The 15255-nt window shown below is 40.4% G+C and overlaps 1 protein-coding gene across 2 annotated transcripts in view; it reads right to left on the bottom strand.

Annotated features, from left to right (window-relative positions):
• Positions 1-157: 157 nt before the first annotated feature.
• Positions 158-15255, bottom strand: part of LOC143292486 (long-chain-fatty-acid--CoA ligase 5-like) — an 85698-nt gene continuing 70600 nt past the window's right edge. For both annotated transcript variants that reach the window (XM_076602817.1, XM_076602818.1), the window contains 5 exons: positions 14878-14931; positions 14180-14269; positions 11727-11831; positions 10402-10473; positions 158-9587 (listed from right to left, as the gene is read on the bottom strand). In XM_076602817.1, the coding sequence (XP_076458932.1) occupies positions 9450-9587; positions 10402-10473; positions 11727-11831; positions 14180-14269; positions 14878-14931 (459 nt within the window). In that variant the 3' untranslated portion in view covers positions 158-9449. The remainder of the gene's footprint in view (positions 9588-10401; positions 10474-11726; positions 11832-14179; positions 14270-14877; positions 14932-15255) is intronic.

Below are 15255 nucleotides of genomic sequence, written 5' to 3'. Positions count from 1 at the left end.
TTACTTGTGACTTGGTATCTGGTGTGGTAATAACTGTAGACTTCTGTCCCATTCTTTATTTTGCCCCTATCCTGATGTGTCCATTCATATTCAAATGAATATGTCTTTGTCACCATCACCAGACAAGTCTGAACAAACCCAAGACAGTACTCATCAGACTGGTCAACAATTTTAATCCACATCAAACAGCTGGGCTGAACTGGAACATGAATCCAGTGAGTCACACACATTCTCAACACAAAAACACAGCACAGAAATGGTATGTGGGAAATGGTTATTTAAATAACAATCACACACAGCAATGGTATGTGGGGAATGGTAATTCACATAACAATGCAAACGCAGCAGATATAAAATGAGCAGAGTAATAACACAGTGTTATATATTTTTTAAAACAGTGAACAAGATGTGTTTACACTGAAGAAGGCACTGTAACGAGGACAGAGGAATCAGTGAAGTGGTGCTCATGAACCTGATGGCCCCCTCAGCCCTTCCCCACCCGACCCCTCACAACCTTCTCTCTTCTCCATCACACACAGTGGGGGTGTTGGAGTTTAATAAACTGGGAACATCCATAAACCAAACCACTCATATACTCAACTGCCAAAAAAACAGGTATTTCCACATAACACACAACTGAACTGTGCAGAACATACTTATTCTTGTTGCTTATAGTCCAGCCAACTGCACAGGGCCATATCAGGACTGTCAAACCATATGAATGCTCAACCGCATCAACACAAAACTGTCACATTTACAAAAAAACACTAAGACAAACCCAAAACACAGTTTATGACACAGTATCCCAACCATTTAGCTCCTTTTGGCAAATAAGACTAGGCTGTGCTGAGGACTTCAGCCATTATGCTTAATTAATCATCTCCAGATTACAAAAAATCGTAAAAAAAGAAGAAAAAAAACAACAACAATAATTCAAAGCCAAACAAAAAATACATAAAAAAGGCCAAACAGGCAAATAACACTGCAGAATGGGCAGTAGTGTCCATCCCAGTGTTTACATCTCACTACCTAATCGCCAAAGCGAAACAGCACACATAGTACATGATAGACTGTAGAAAAGAGAAAAAAAATGTTGAGGCTTGCTTGAAAAAAAAAAGGGGAATGGACTGGGAAGGCAGAAAAAGGAGACAACAGTGAAGAAAGAAAAAAGGCAGAAACAAAGACAGCGACAGAAAAGAGGAAATTTTTAGCACAGAATTTCCAGAAGGCGGGTATGCTATTTATACTGAAAAGCCCCCGGCATCCCCACTGGGGGTGTTCAGAACATGCAACCTGTCATGGCATTTCAATCAACTGACCTTGTGCCATTCCTTGCAGTGTATATATTGATAAACATATGCATGTACAATGTCAAGCTTACCACTGTCAACTCTCTTGTTACTGATCATATGTAAAGTATACTATCCTTGGTTACCAGTAGCCAGCCACTTTTGCAGGGGGTTCATTTCATCTCTTTTGCACGGGCCCACCCATTTTGCTGGGAAATGGGGCATCCCCAGCTCCATTGTTTTAACCATGAACCTCCAGGTTTTTTGTTTATTGTTGCATAGTCCAGCCAACTGAACACAGCCATGTCAGGACTGTACAATAATACAAATGTTCAACCGCGTTAACACAAGTGTCACATCTACAAAAAACGACAACAAAAAAACCCAGAGGCAAGGCCTTCAAGACTCACTTGTGGTATGCGCTTTATCCAGTATAGGAATCATGAGAAAAAATTTTTTTTTAATTGTTAAAATGTGTTCTGAATTAAATACCAATAAGCTTCGGAAAAAAAAAAGAAAGAAAAGGCATGCTCACGGGATCGAACCATGCAAATTCAGTTCAGAATACTTACAGCACTATGATGCATCTTGAAGTCATTTGACCAAATTTAATACTTAAAGCTGTGTTCTAGTGTGATAAATATATGATTGTATTTGAGGTAATAACATATTTAAATTCATGTGGTTTTTTTTCATATATCTCGAAAAATTTAAGAACTTCTTTTAATCTGACGGTAAAGGTGACATTGCCATCACCTCAGGCACACCGCAAGACATAGCTGTTTTCTCTAAATTTACACAAGCCAGTCTAAAACTGGCTGACTGAAACTGAAAGAAACGATCAATTCAATTTTTCTTTTATGTTCATTCCAGTTAATTCAGTATCCACTTTAGAGTATTCATATGCAGTAAACATGTCGATGGTGTAGTTAGTGTCACTGTATGTGTTCTGTCCAGAATTTGTATTTCTTTTCTTTTAACTGCAAACAGAAAAAATGTCACGCAGTCTTCTAACATAGGTTCCAGAAAATGGGAACAGCTAGATTATGGGTTTGTAGGATCGAGAGCCTCAATGAAATATAACGTTAATGATCCAGAAAAACAGCTTAATCCGGAATGCTTAAAACCTATTATTGGTATTACTTTTACTACTATGTTTTATCCAAATTTGGTATTGGCAGACAAAGTATTTCCAGAGAAAATGAATTTGTCAACACAGACTCAGTTTGTTTACGCAAGTCAAAAATTACCAAGACAAATCCATACATGACACATTATCTTCACCATTTAGCTCCTGAGGGCAAATAAGACTAGGCTGTGCTGAGGATGTCAGCCCTTCCGCTTAATTTATCATCCCCAGATTACAAAAAATCGTAAAATTATTAAAAAAAACAAAAAAAAAACAAAAAAGGATAAAAGAAAAAACACACACACTTCAATGCCAAACGGAAAATACATTATTAAAAAGGCCACATAGGCAAAGAACACTGCAGAATGGACATCTAGTGCCCATCCCTGTGTTCACAATTTCACTGCCAGAGCAAACAGCACAGATAGTACATCACAGACTGCAGAAAAGAAAAAAAGTGTCAAGGTTTGCTCGAAAAAAAGAAAGGGGAATGGACTGGGAAGGCAGAACAAGGAGACATCAGTAAAGGAAGAAAAAAGGCAGAAATACGTAGAGCAAAAGAAGATAGGAAATTTTTAGCACAGAATTTCCAGAAGGTGGGGATGTTATTTATTCTGAAAGACCCCTGGCATCCCATGGGGGTACTGATGTACTGGATTCAAACATACTTAAAATAATATAATCACATCTTTTTCATTACACAGGATCAAAAGAAAGTATCCATAGTCCATACATTGTTTAATGTAGCATTTCCTGAAAACAAAGAAAGAAAAGTTTTCTACCTTACTTTGTGGCTTGTTTGCCTGTGTGAAATGGAGGAAGTGGATACCGGTCAGATTTGTTTTGACAATTTTTGCAATACTACTGTGATGATTCATACTTAGCTGAATTCACTAAACATCTGGAAGATAAAAATGGAAGTAGATATGGATCAATCTTATGACAATTTTAAAGCTACATTAGTAATTTTTTAAAATTTACTTTATTGATTTCACTAAAGACAGAGAGAATTTTCTAGCATGAAATAACAATCAGGATCAAAATGTGAGTGTGTTAAGGATAAGTGCTCTGTCGGACAGTTTTGACTTTTCAACTGAAAGGCTGGAATTATATTTCTCGATACAATCTCTCACACCTCCCAATCAGAAGAATCTACCTGTGACCAGATCCAGTATGAATATCATGTGGGTCACTTTCATTTGAAAAGTAATTTTATCTTCTAATGGATAGCATCTTGCAACATTTTGCAAGAGTGTGCAAGTAAAAATGCATAAGGAGAATGAATCAGTCAGGTTCCTTTGTGTCACTGAGCTAACACTATCATGGTCATATTCAAAGAACAATAATGAATGTAAGAGTTGAAACAAAATCAGATTTATTTCTCTAATCTACGTGTTCATCACAACCGTTGCATTGTAGTAGCAATTCAGAAACAGATGATATAACCTAGACAGGTCTGTGCTTTGATGTGAGGGTGTGGTGACAATGGTGACAAGACATGTCACTCTCCTGAAGTCAGTGATCTGACAGAAAACCCTCTCTTTGAGGACAATCATCATTTGAGATCACTCATGCATGTTGTTGCTTGTATGCACGTCAGCACTGTATTTGTGACACAGCTGTTACCCGTTATGTCATACTTTGCAACATCACATGCACTTTAGTTCCTTCAAGCATGTTATTTTAGCTGTGTGATCAGATCTATACACACAACAGCACATCACACACTGAATTTTTATTCCACAACACTGTGCAGGTGAAACTGTACAAAAGGTACCCATAGCTAAATTTCAGCTCTCTCCAGAAGGCCAGGAACTGCACAGAAAGCACTGAAAAAATAGAGCTCTCAGAGCGAAAAACAGCTGGACCGATAATGCGCCTGGCAGTAAAAGGAATATACACATATACACCCTCCCCAATACTACATATAAATATACCTACACTACACTATCTGGCTACACTATCTGTCTCTCATTTCATACAAACATTCAGGTCACATCATTTTACCATAATTTTCTGCCTATAAGGCGCTACCTTTTTCACTCAAATCTCACCATGCTAATCTTATCGGCTGTATGCACCCTACCTGTGTGAAAAGTGAATACTCACTGCCACTTTGTGTCACCTGCCACAACAAACTCAATTATAGCAATAACACTCACGATCACACTGAACAGCAACATCAATGTTACCAATGTTCAATTCGACATAGTTCATGTTCACCATTGTATGAAAATGAAACCAAATCGCATATAACACCAAATTTCAACTGAATGTTATTGTAGTTTGCCCTTAGGCCATGAACAATGGGCTGTGTCTGAGTTAGGGATAAATTCATATGGAGCAAAAGTAGAGAAATCAAAAGCGAACTAATAACCATTTGAAACCAGAATGCATAGCAAAATGGCAGACTGGACTGAAAGCATGGGTAGCAGACTGGATTCTGATTGAACAAGTCAATGAACTGGGGCTTTACAACAGTGTACCTTCGACTCAAGGCAGTAAAATTGGTTTAAAAAAGTAAATGAAAAAAAGCAGCAGATAAAAGAGAAGACAAATGCAGTAACAGGACCAAGGCAACAAGCAGACAAAAACAGGTCAGATTCTGATCCAGTTTTCTGAAGATGACGACACTTCTCAGAAAACAACATCTGCTGTTAGTCGAGCCATAATGAAGGATTTCACTTTATGACAGATGCTTAATGGATGTGTACGTCTTGTACGTGTTCAAAATAACTTTTTTCTTTCAATTCAGTGGATGCACCTTACGCGCTGCAGCGCCTTGTATGCTGAAAATTACAGTAATCAATACACATATGATGGCACTCAGTCATGACACTTGATCAAGGCACACTTAATGGCACTTGTTCATGTAATTTCAGTCACTGCACAAAAGTGAACTGTATAATGACAACCAAATAACAAGGAGTCCAGTATCATCTTGCAATCGCAAGATTTGAACGAAGTCGAGTGGTCTTATTCCCTTAATACCTATATCAAACTGGTAGTATACAGCATAAACTTATCAGAGATATAAATATACAGGTTCTAGATTAATAATAAATACTGATATACAAAGACAAATGAAACACACACAAAGCTTGGAAAAAAAGCCCCCAGCAATACAATATGTTAACTTATCATCATTATCATATTTTTTGCTACTATCATAATCTTTATTATCATCGGTACAACTTTGAAGTTCTGAAAGACTTGACATTTCAACATAAGATAGAAGGCTCTGGCAACCAGGATGGTGACAGACAAATGTCTGGGAAAGAGACAGGAAAGAACAGGTGGCTGTGATGTCAGTACATGTTTACCAAAACACCCCCTCTCCTCCACTGCAAGACACTGTATAGTCAGGGTTCTGGTCTCTTAGATGAGAAAATTTACCAAGCTCACACATTCAGTGTGCCCAGCCCATGCCTAAGGACCTCAGCCTGTATGCCTGCCTTGGATGTGAGACCTATGTCCTTTTTGTTGCACTGTTATGCTTGCAGAACTTGTCTCTCACGTCCAATTTTAATCAGCACTGTATATCACAGTTGATATTTAAACGGAAACAACCTACTTTGTTTCTCCATGTATTTTAGAATCTTTGAAAATTGTTTACATCCCTTGGATTTGTACTATGTGCACTGTACGACATAGGCAGTTGGAAATTCCCTTGTCACTATACAAGGTTGATCAGAATGGTGTTGTCAAGCAAAGATCAACCTGGGCTCATTTTTGAAGGTTTGCAGCCTTACAAGTGGCTCAGGAAATATTAAAAAATAAGGACAGAGGGGAAGAAAGCCTGTGTAGTGGTGAGGGTGATGATTCTGGTGCAGATCTGGATAATGATGATAACGGTCAACAACCATTTCGTGACACAAAGTGAAAGTAACAGTGATGTCAGTTTTGTGCCAAAGACTGATCAGTCTGGGTAAAGCAGGCCAAGAGTAAAGTGACAGTGTACATGAACCAGTTGCAAACACAAGTACTGTCACTCTAAAAAAATTATGTGCAGCTGGAAATGGAAGGGGGATGAGGAGAGAGGCGGGTAGGTCAAGCTGGCCACCAACCGGAGTCTGTTGGTCCAGTGTCAACACACAGCCAGCAAGCCAGTATGCTATTTCACCAAGTTCTGATTAACACTGGACCACAGGCACCCAACAAAAACAAATTTGACTGGAAACCCTGGAATTAATCGTGATGCAGAGAATTCTTAACCACTTGAGTTCATGGAAATTTTCTTGACTCAGATTTAACTCACTCACTGCCATTGTCCGCATATGCGGATGTCGTCGGACAAAGCATTTGATGCCAATGTCCGCATATGCGGATTTTGATTTTGAAAAGTCGCGCTGTTGGAGTGACGTGTCGGATACGAAACTCAAAAGCAGAACTGATTCTTAAGTTATCTCCGGCCAACTTTTCATTCACACACACAGCGTGTGTGCAGTGACATGCTCATTAGCAGACGACAACGAAGTTATACCCTCGGTCAGCTCTGCAAGTTGTTTGACAAGATAGCGTCGCCTCGAAGTGTTCGACACGATAGGAGAGGTCAAACGCAACACAGCGTTGAAGCTACTTTGGAAATGATCCAAACTGAAGGCTCCAATGTTGAAGGAGATAATGTTGGTTCGTCGGACAGTGATTTTGAACCATATCCCGATGAACTGGAAATAGATTCGGCCGCTGAAGAGGGTGTTTACAGTGGAGAGGAAAGCGAGTGCTGACCATGTGCCAGCTGACCGACACTGACAACGAAATCACTGAGGAAACGGACAACTTTGCTGGTGTTTTTACCAGTGATTGGACTGAAAATAGTGAGTATGTATTATATATATATATATATGTGTGTGTGTGTGTGTGTGTGAAAGAAAACAATGTCACATGCTCAGGTGTACAACTCTGTGTGTGTGTGTGTGTGTGTGTGTGTGTGTGTGATAGCATGCATATGTTTACTTATTTTCTGTTTTACTTGTTCATTTGTAGAACAAGGTGCTGTAGAAATGACAGTACTAATACTGATGATACTGTCATTATTGTTTGTAATATTGTAAAAAAAATTAAAAACATATAAAGTGGTTTTCTTTGACTACATGTAAAAAAAACTTACCACATTATGCTTCCATTCACATAAATATTTAGAATAAACAAGGGAATAAGCAAACAAATAATTTAAACAACAATAAGAAGAAAGAGTCAGACCTGCATGATCATTTGTGTGTGTATATGGTTGCAGGGCATGTTGCTGTGCTGAAGTGGCAGGACAAAAAAAACAGTTCATGTGCTGACAACAGTCATGCTTCCAACTACCATGGTCAGTGTGACAACACGACACCGTCCTGAAAGACTGAAGCCAGCTGCAGTACAAGACTACATCACCAACATAGCTGGAGTGGATATGAGTGACCAGCTACTGCAAGTGCAAGGTCTGTGAAGACCTGTTCAAGCGCCACAACACACCAAAACACCAAACTGCCAACTGGTGTCCAAAATGTGGAGTTCCACTGTGTGTGAAGCTGTGCCCAGGACTCAACATCACCTGCCATGAGCTTTTTCACTCCAGACAAGACTATTGTCAGTGATAATACATCAGGTTTTTGTGTGCAGTGAACTCCCTTTTTTATGTAGAGACAATATTTTCTTTTGTGTGCGTGATTTTCAACTTTCTCCACCATCTGTTCATACTTCATTGCATGTACTAGGTCTTCAGTTCCTCAAATAGTGTTGGGATGTGATGTGGAACATTTGTAAGCTGTTCAAGGACACTTGGTATACCTTTCTGATGGGTGCAAAAATGCTACAAAATACACAAAAAATGAATACCGTGATCAACAACAAGATGGTGAGTAAATAATTTAATTTTTTGCACAAATATGGAACATTCACTGAATATACATACTAAATTTCAATTCTCTTGGTGTTTATCTGTTTTTTTGAGAATTTTTTTCCTATCCTATACAAACCCCTGGGTTTTCAGGGATTCGCAAAGGCAAAAACTCTTGGCATGGAGTGAGTTAAAACAACAATAACAACGGTAATACAATGGAGTTATGATAAATTCATCATCTGCTTAAAGTACAATGTATGAGCAATCATTGTGCTAAATTTTGAGAAGATTTCTTTGTATCTGAGGGACTTAAGTGGTGCACTTTTTCTTCCAATCAGGTGAAAACCTCAAGTTTTCACTGAGCACACAGGAATGACAAAATTGTTTCAATGTTTGGCAGGCAATGGGTTAAATAGTGAGTGGTCCTTGGTGATTTTCTTCATCAAATAATCCACTCCAGCAGGCAAACATACATTCCAACATATAAATAACAGGTGCCACTACCCTGTGCCCTCATGATGTTGTTGGACAGAGCTGAATGTTGTTTCATGTACAGTGATGTCACATTAAGGAAGCACAACATCAACTTTAAACCTGATTTTTTGCTGTCTCATCCATGGCTGCAAAGTGCACAGGTCACTGAAGGCACACAGTTCATGAACTGGGTACATACACAGAGAGAAATTCATCAACACAATGACAGCAGCAGTATGCACAATGAATAAATAAATATGGAGCATTTTACCATCATTTCCATTTCAGGAAACTACTCTATATACCACAGCCACTTGCAAGCACATATATACACAGGTACAGTTTAAATCCCTCGCCTTCCCCACTTTGCCCTCCCCTATACCCCACATCTGATCTTCCCTTCCCCCATATCCCTCCCCTCTTCCCCCAGCACACAACAGGATCCCTCAACAACAGGAGTTGACATCATCATCAGCAACAGAATGTCAACATCATCATCCACAGGATGTCAACATCATCATGAACATCAACAGAATGTTGACATCATCATCAAAATCTCTCTTGTCCTACCTTCCAATGTTTCCCCGCTCCATGTTCAACCCCTACAAGCTGCAGGTGTGTGTGAAGGAAAGGCAAAGGCAAGGAGAGAGAAGTGCATGTTTGTGTGAGTGAGTGCATGTGGGTGTGTGCAAGTGCACATGGGCATGTGTATGTGTGTGCATATGTGCCCTCAGCCCATATTTGCATACATGGCGTCTATCTGAGGTTGGAAGTATCTAGCCAGCTCTTGCCTCTTGCTTTTGAAAGTTGGAGTCAGCAGACCGTTCTCGACTGAGAACAGCTTTGGGTGCACATGAATGTCTTTCACCTGCCACATACAAAACACACATATTCATATTGAGATACATACACACACACATACACTTAAACAGAATTTAGTTTAGTCCTATCACCTCATCAGGACTATGGAGGGTAACAAAATAAATGATTATAAATACCTAACACATACTCACCATAATAATAAGATGCAGAGTTCGCAAATATAAACCAAATACATATTAACTACTTAAATGATGAAACAAATTTTCGGCAACAAAAAAGTAAACTAATTTTGATCTAAACTTTTTGTTTGGTACAGGATGGTTAATTATTCGGATTATGCACACACTTCAGCCATAAAAATATTCGGAATCTAACTTATTTCTCAGAGTGGAAAATATAATACAGTCATTAACCAAATAAAATTCACCGCCAATGCTATTCATATCAGTACTTTACTTGACACAGCTCCCAAAAGATTCACAGTATTTGACCAAATTTCACTGGTAACTTATGACTACAACACTGAAAATTAATCGAAATAAAATTGAAATCATCAAGCTGGCCATATACAACGATTCCCTGCCAAAATGAAGCCTGACACTGCTTTCTGATCAGTAAAGCTATTCAGCTGCTTTTCTATTCAATTGTTTACAAAAACTTGTTGCACATTATTTTTTTTTTTAATTAGAAAGTTGGGAATCACAGACATGCGTGATGTATACACTAAATTTTGTGTTTTTTACATCATAAATCCAAGGACAACAAAAGCATGATTTATCAAAAATCATTCATAACACACTATAAAACAACACAGATTTCAAATGATAACATTTCCAACACTGAAGCAACATAACGCTCACAATTTCCAAAGACGAAAGGCCAGAGTTTCTGCCCAGATCCTTCAAGTTTTCCAGAAATAGTTCCTTCACTGCCTGTAAACAAAGACAGTTTTCTTTCACAAGCCAAAAACACATATGTGACATAGAGAAACTGTCCCTGTATTTACTGCCAACACACTTCTTGAAAAAAAAAAAAAAGACTATTGCAAAAAATGTTTCACCTGTCAACATAAAGATATTGCTTATTTGGGACTGAAAGGAAGAAACACAACACAGAAATCAAAACCCAGGTAAGTGGTTTCTTCTTTTCTGCTGCCTGTCTTCTGCAGTCTCAGTGGAGTTATTTTTCACGCTGCTCCCTCCACTCCCTTTGCACAGCCACAGTCAGCCTCACTCCTGTCTCAGCCCCAGTGCCAGTTGTCCACAGGAAGCTGCTGGTGTAAATTTTCTGTGCATTCATCACTTTTTTACGCAGCTTTATCACACTGTTGTATACAATAACCAAGCTGCTTTTCTGCTGTTTTTCTGCTTTATGAGACTGTAATAATTATAATCAAACCGTCATATTCAGACTGATTTATCACACTGTTGCATAACATAATCAGGCTGTCATATTCAGATTCACACTGTTGTATAACATAAAATGCCTCTTCCTGCTTTATCACACTATCAGGTAACATAATCATGCAGTTTTTCTGCTTTATCACACAGCAGTATAATATAATTAAGCTGTCATATTCAGATAGATTTATCACACTGTCATATAATATAATCATGCTGTTTTTCTGCTTTATCACACTGTTGTATAACATAATCATGCTGTCATATTCAGACAGCTTTATCATACTGTCATTATACATTTCATGCTGTTATGCTGCTTTATGACGCTGCTGTATGACATAATCATATCATTATTTAATAAAATCATGTTGTAATACTCCTTTATCACACTGTCATACAACATAATCATGCTGCTATGCTAAATAACATAATCATAATTAACACTCACACAGCTTTATCACACTGTTGTATTTTACCTGAAAACAATGTTTATAATTATCTGCACTACTGTATTATCCAGCAACGCATCTTGCCTTTCACACAGTCGCACGGCACAACTCTCAATCCTTACACCATTAAAAAAATCTTAACGGCGGTGTCTTCCAGCCTAGCCACTCTGTATTAGGATACAGGTTTGCAGAACTACATCTAATCATCACTGTCACATGCTCCATCACAGTCTCAGTAAACAAATCCACATTATGATGCCATTACAATGGCAGTGTTAAACAGCCTGATCACACCACAGCCATGGTCTCAGACTACAGTACTGGCGAGGGACTTACAGGTTTCTGACACAGCTCTTCCATGGTGCCCTGCAGATTCAGATTGCTCTCAGCATACTGTGGGAAGATGTCAGGGTCTGGTACCACCACCCCCACCAGACATGACTGAAACATATAATAATAATAAGAAGAAGAATGGGTATTAATAATATACTCAACCTTCTTAACACAGGGGTCCAGTGATTTAACAACTGACATCAATGAGGGAATAATGGTTACAAAAATCTACAACACAGGGCACTATAATCAAAGACTTATCAGCAAGACAAATGGAATGTGTCAATGTGACATAAAACACAGACACAGACACAGATGCAGACACACAGACACACTACATGCCAACACCTAGACATCCTTGGTAACAGATTTTTACAGATGTGTTTTGAGACCAGATCTAGACTCTATACGGGGAGAGTCCGACCTGTAGTTGAGTATGGGACATCAGCATGGGCATCAGCTGCAAAGTCTAACCTCGACCATCTCAACAAGATACAGAACCAAGCTCAGCATGTCATAACTGGTGCCATGAGATCCACCCCGATCCTGAAGATCGAGGAGACTACTGGCCTACAGTTACTGGAGGACAGAAGGGACACTAAGATCCTCATCCAGGCAGCAAAATTCAAATGCCTTGAAAACCATCCAATGAACAACAGAATGAGCAGACCCACCAAGAGCCGGCTGAAAAGAGGCAGCTTCATCCACCAGTCAAGATGCCTTGAAAGACAAACCCCAGTCTTGATGGAACATGAAGCAAAGCCTATCCCGGCAAATGTCACCCACCCATCTTGGAAGAGGTGGGTGTTCCCAACAGTCGTCACCAGCATTCCCGGAGTGGAGAAGAGAGGAACACAGTCAGACACCCAAAGGAAGGCCCTGGCCATGGAGTACATCTGCAACCAGTACCCCCAGGAAGACTGGACCAATGTCTTTACAGATGGCTCCGCCACAGAAGCAACGAGGGATGGTGGAGCTGGAATCTTCCTCCGATACAAAGACAGAGATGAAGAAACTGCAATCCCAACAGGAAAATACTCCACCAACTTCGAGCTGAGCGAGAAGCCCTCTGTGAGGCAGCCACAACAGTCTCGCAGAACTCCACAAGAACAACAGGGCAGGTGGTGGTGTTTTCAAACGTTCTCTCCGTGCTCCAAGCCCTCAAGAACTCCCGCTGCAAAGAACAGAACCATCTCACTTCAGCCCTTGTTGCCCTGAGTGCCAGAGTGGAGAAAGTGGTGATACAATGGGTACCAGCACACTGTGGCATCAGAGGCAACAAAAAAGTGGACATTTTGGCAAAAGACAATGCACAGAAGGAGCAGGCCAATAAACTGGTGTCATACGATGAAATCAAGACAATCATCAAGGCACAGCAAGGAATAAAGTGGCGCCTCCTGCACCCCAAATATAACCCAGAAGACAGATACCATTTGCTGGAGCGACGGGAACAGGTCAAGATCTTCCGCCTGAGGACTGGACACAACCGCCTGCTCCACCACATGCACACAAAATTTGGCATTGGACAGAGTGGAGAGTGCCTTTGTGGTGAGGGACCAATGACAACAGACCACATCCTTCAAGATTGTACGACGCATGCAGCATCCAGGAGGAAGTACTGGCCAACACCGACAGCAGTGGAAGCCAAGCTGTACAGCACCCTGGAGGAGCTACAACGGACGGCAGCCTTCATCGAGGACACCGGGCTGCTCATCTAACGGGAGGCGAACGAGGAAGAAGAAGACCAGATCTGAACTGAGATTTTATTTCAGCATGACAAATTTGGTAGGGAAGCTTATTCCAAGTGACAGGACCAAGGTAAAAAAGGCAAAAGTAATTTTCTTCTTACTATGTGGGATACAAAGAATACATGTGCCAGAAAAACACATCGCACGCAGCACAATATGCACTTACTGCACAGTTAGCTGTTAATCTGACACTCAAAGGCCACTCAACTGTCCCTGGTACACACTGGGTATTCAATGGTTAGAAGATGGGCATGACAGCCAAGTGGTTACTGCATCAAATTTCCATCTTGAGGTCTCTGCGGTTGAAGGTTTAAATCCCAGCAGCAATTAGTGAGTTAAGGTTGGATTTTGGGGGGGGGGGGCCGTGGGGGGGGGGGGGGGGGGCGTCAGCTGTTGTGAGGACTCGCTAGTGCTTTGTTTATATACACACCAGTAATTGATGCATATGTTTTTTTTTCCATCCTTGAGAAAGCTTCACAATGCTTCTATGTGGGCCAGACACATAAACAAATGTCACTGTCTGAAGCACTGGAGTGCAGCAAGGGCGAAAGGATGTCCTGCTATAAGTTATCACCATCACTGCACACTGGTTATTTTCACAAACAAAATGCCTTAAATGATGTCAGTCTGACAAACACTACACACATAAAGGACAGGATTGGGACAGGAAATGTATGACTGCCAACTACCTGTGTGCAGGACACTGACCTTGAGACTGTCTCCATGGACATACATCTGGGCGATGAGGTGACTCTGGATGCACACGTTCTCAATTTTCTCTGGAGCGATGTACTCCCCCTGCACACACCGCATGGATCACGCACTACAGACCTATTGCACAAACTGTGCTTGGAATGTTCTAGCACTTGCTGAGTTTGCTCATGCTGTTGGCATTCTTCTTTCAAACATGTTTCAGATACTCTGCATTACATATACTCTCTCAGGGGCAACACAACACTGTCCCTGCAAACCCATAGCCTGACCTCTCCACAACAACATATTCTGCCACAACATGCCTTACACATTCTGTCTAAACCCTTCCATCACATCCAGACTATCCATAACAGCTGACATCACCAGATTGAAGCAAACTGGTTTCATTGATGTCATCATTCCAAAATCCTGCCTGTTGACAGATCAAGACCTGATACTTGCTCTGCACATGCAAAACACCTCCTTTAAAGCCTTACATTTGTGACATGTCTGAACACTATTCCCCCATCCCTCACATCACCCTCAACAAAAACCATACTCAACCAACATACCACGAATCAGCCAGGATTCCACTCATCACTGGTTCACCCACCCCCTTATCTGTAACACAACTCATCAGTACTTCCTCATCTCCCTTCTACACCCATAACATGCACACACCCCTCTCCCTTCTGCTGCAGATTGTATCTTACCTGAGCCAGCTTAAAGATGTGCTTCTTCCTGTCGATGATCTTTAATGACCCCTCCTGCAACACAAACACACACACACCAATGCACACAAACCAATGTCCACACACCCACACACACATGAACAAACATGTAGACATATACATATACACTGTTCATAAGACCAATTTATGAATGCAGTTTTTTTTTTTTAAACTCATTCTATTTTGTTCTGTAGGCAAACTATCGATATCCTCCATTCCCCTGCTAACATCTGTCAGAATAGTATGAACTGTGGTTTTTGTCTGGAGAGAGAGAGAGAGAGAGAGAGAGAGAGAGAGAGTGTGTGTGTGTGTGTGTGTGTGTGTGTGTGTGTGTGTGCGTGTGTGTGTGTGTCTGTGTTT

Source organism: Babylonia areolata, chromosome 18 (assembly GCF_041734735.1).
Source record: "Babylonia areolata isolate BAREFJ2019XMU chromosome 18, ASM4173473v1, whole genome shotgun sequence".
Lineage (NCBI taxonomy): Eukaryota > Metazoa > Mollusca > Gastropoda > Neogastropoda > Buccinidae > Babylonia > Babylonia areolata.
The sequence above is the reverse complement of the archived record's forward strand: the minus strand, read 5'-3'. Positions and strand labels throughout refer to the sequence as shown.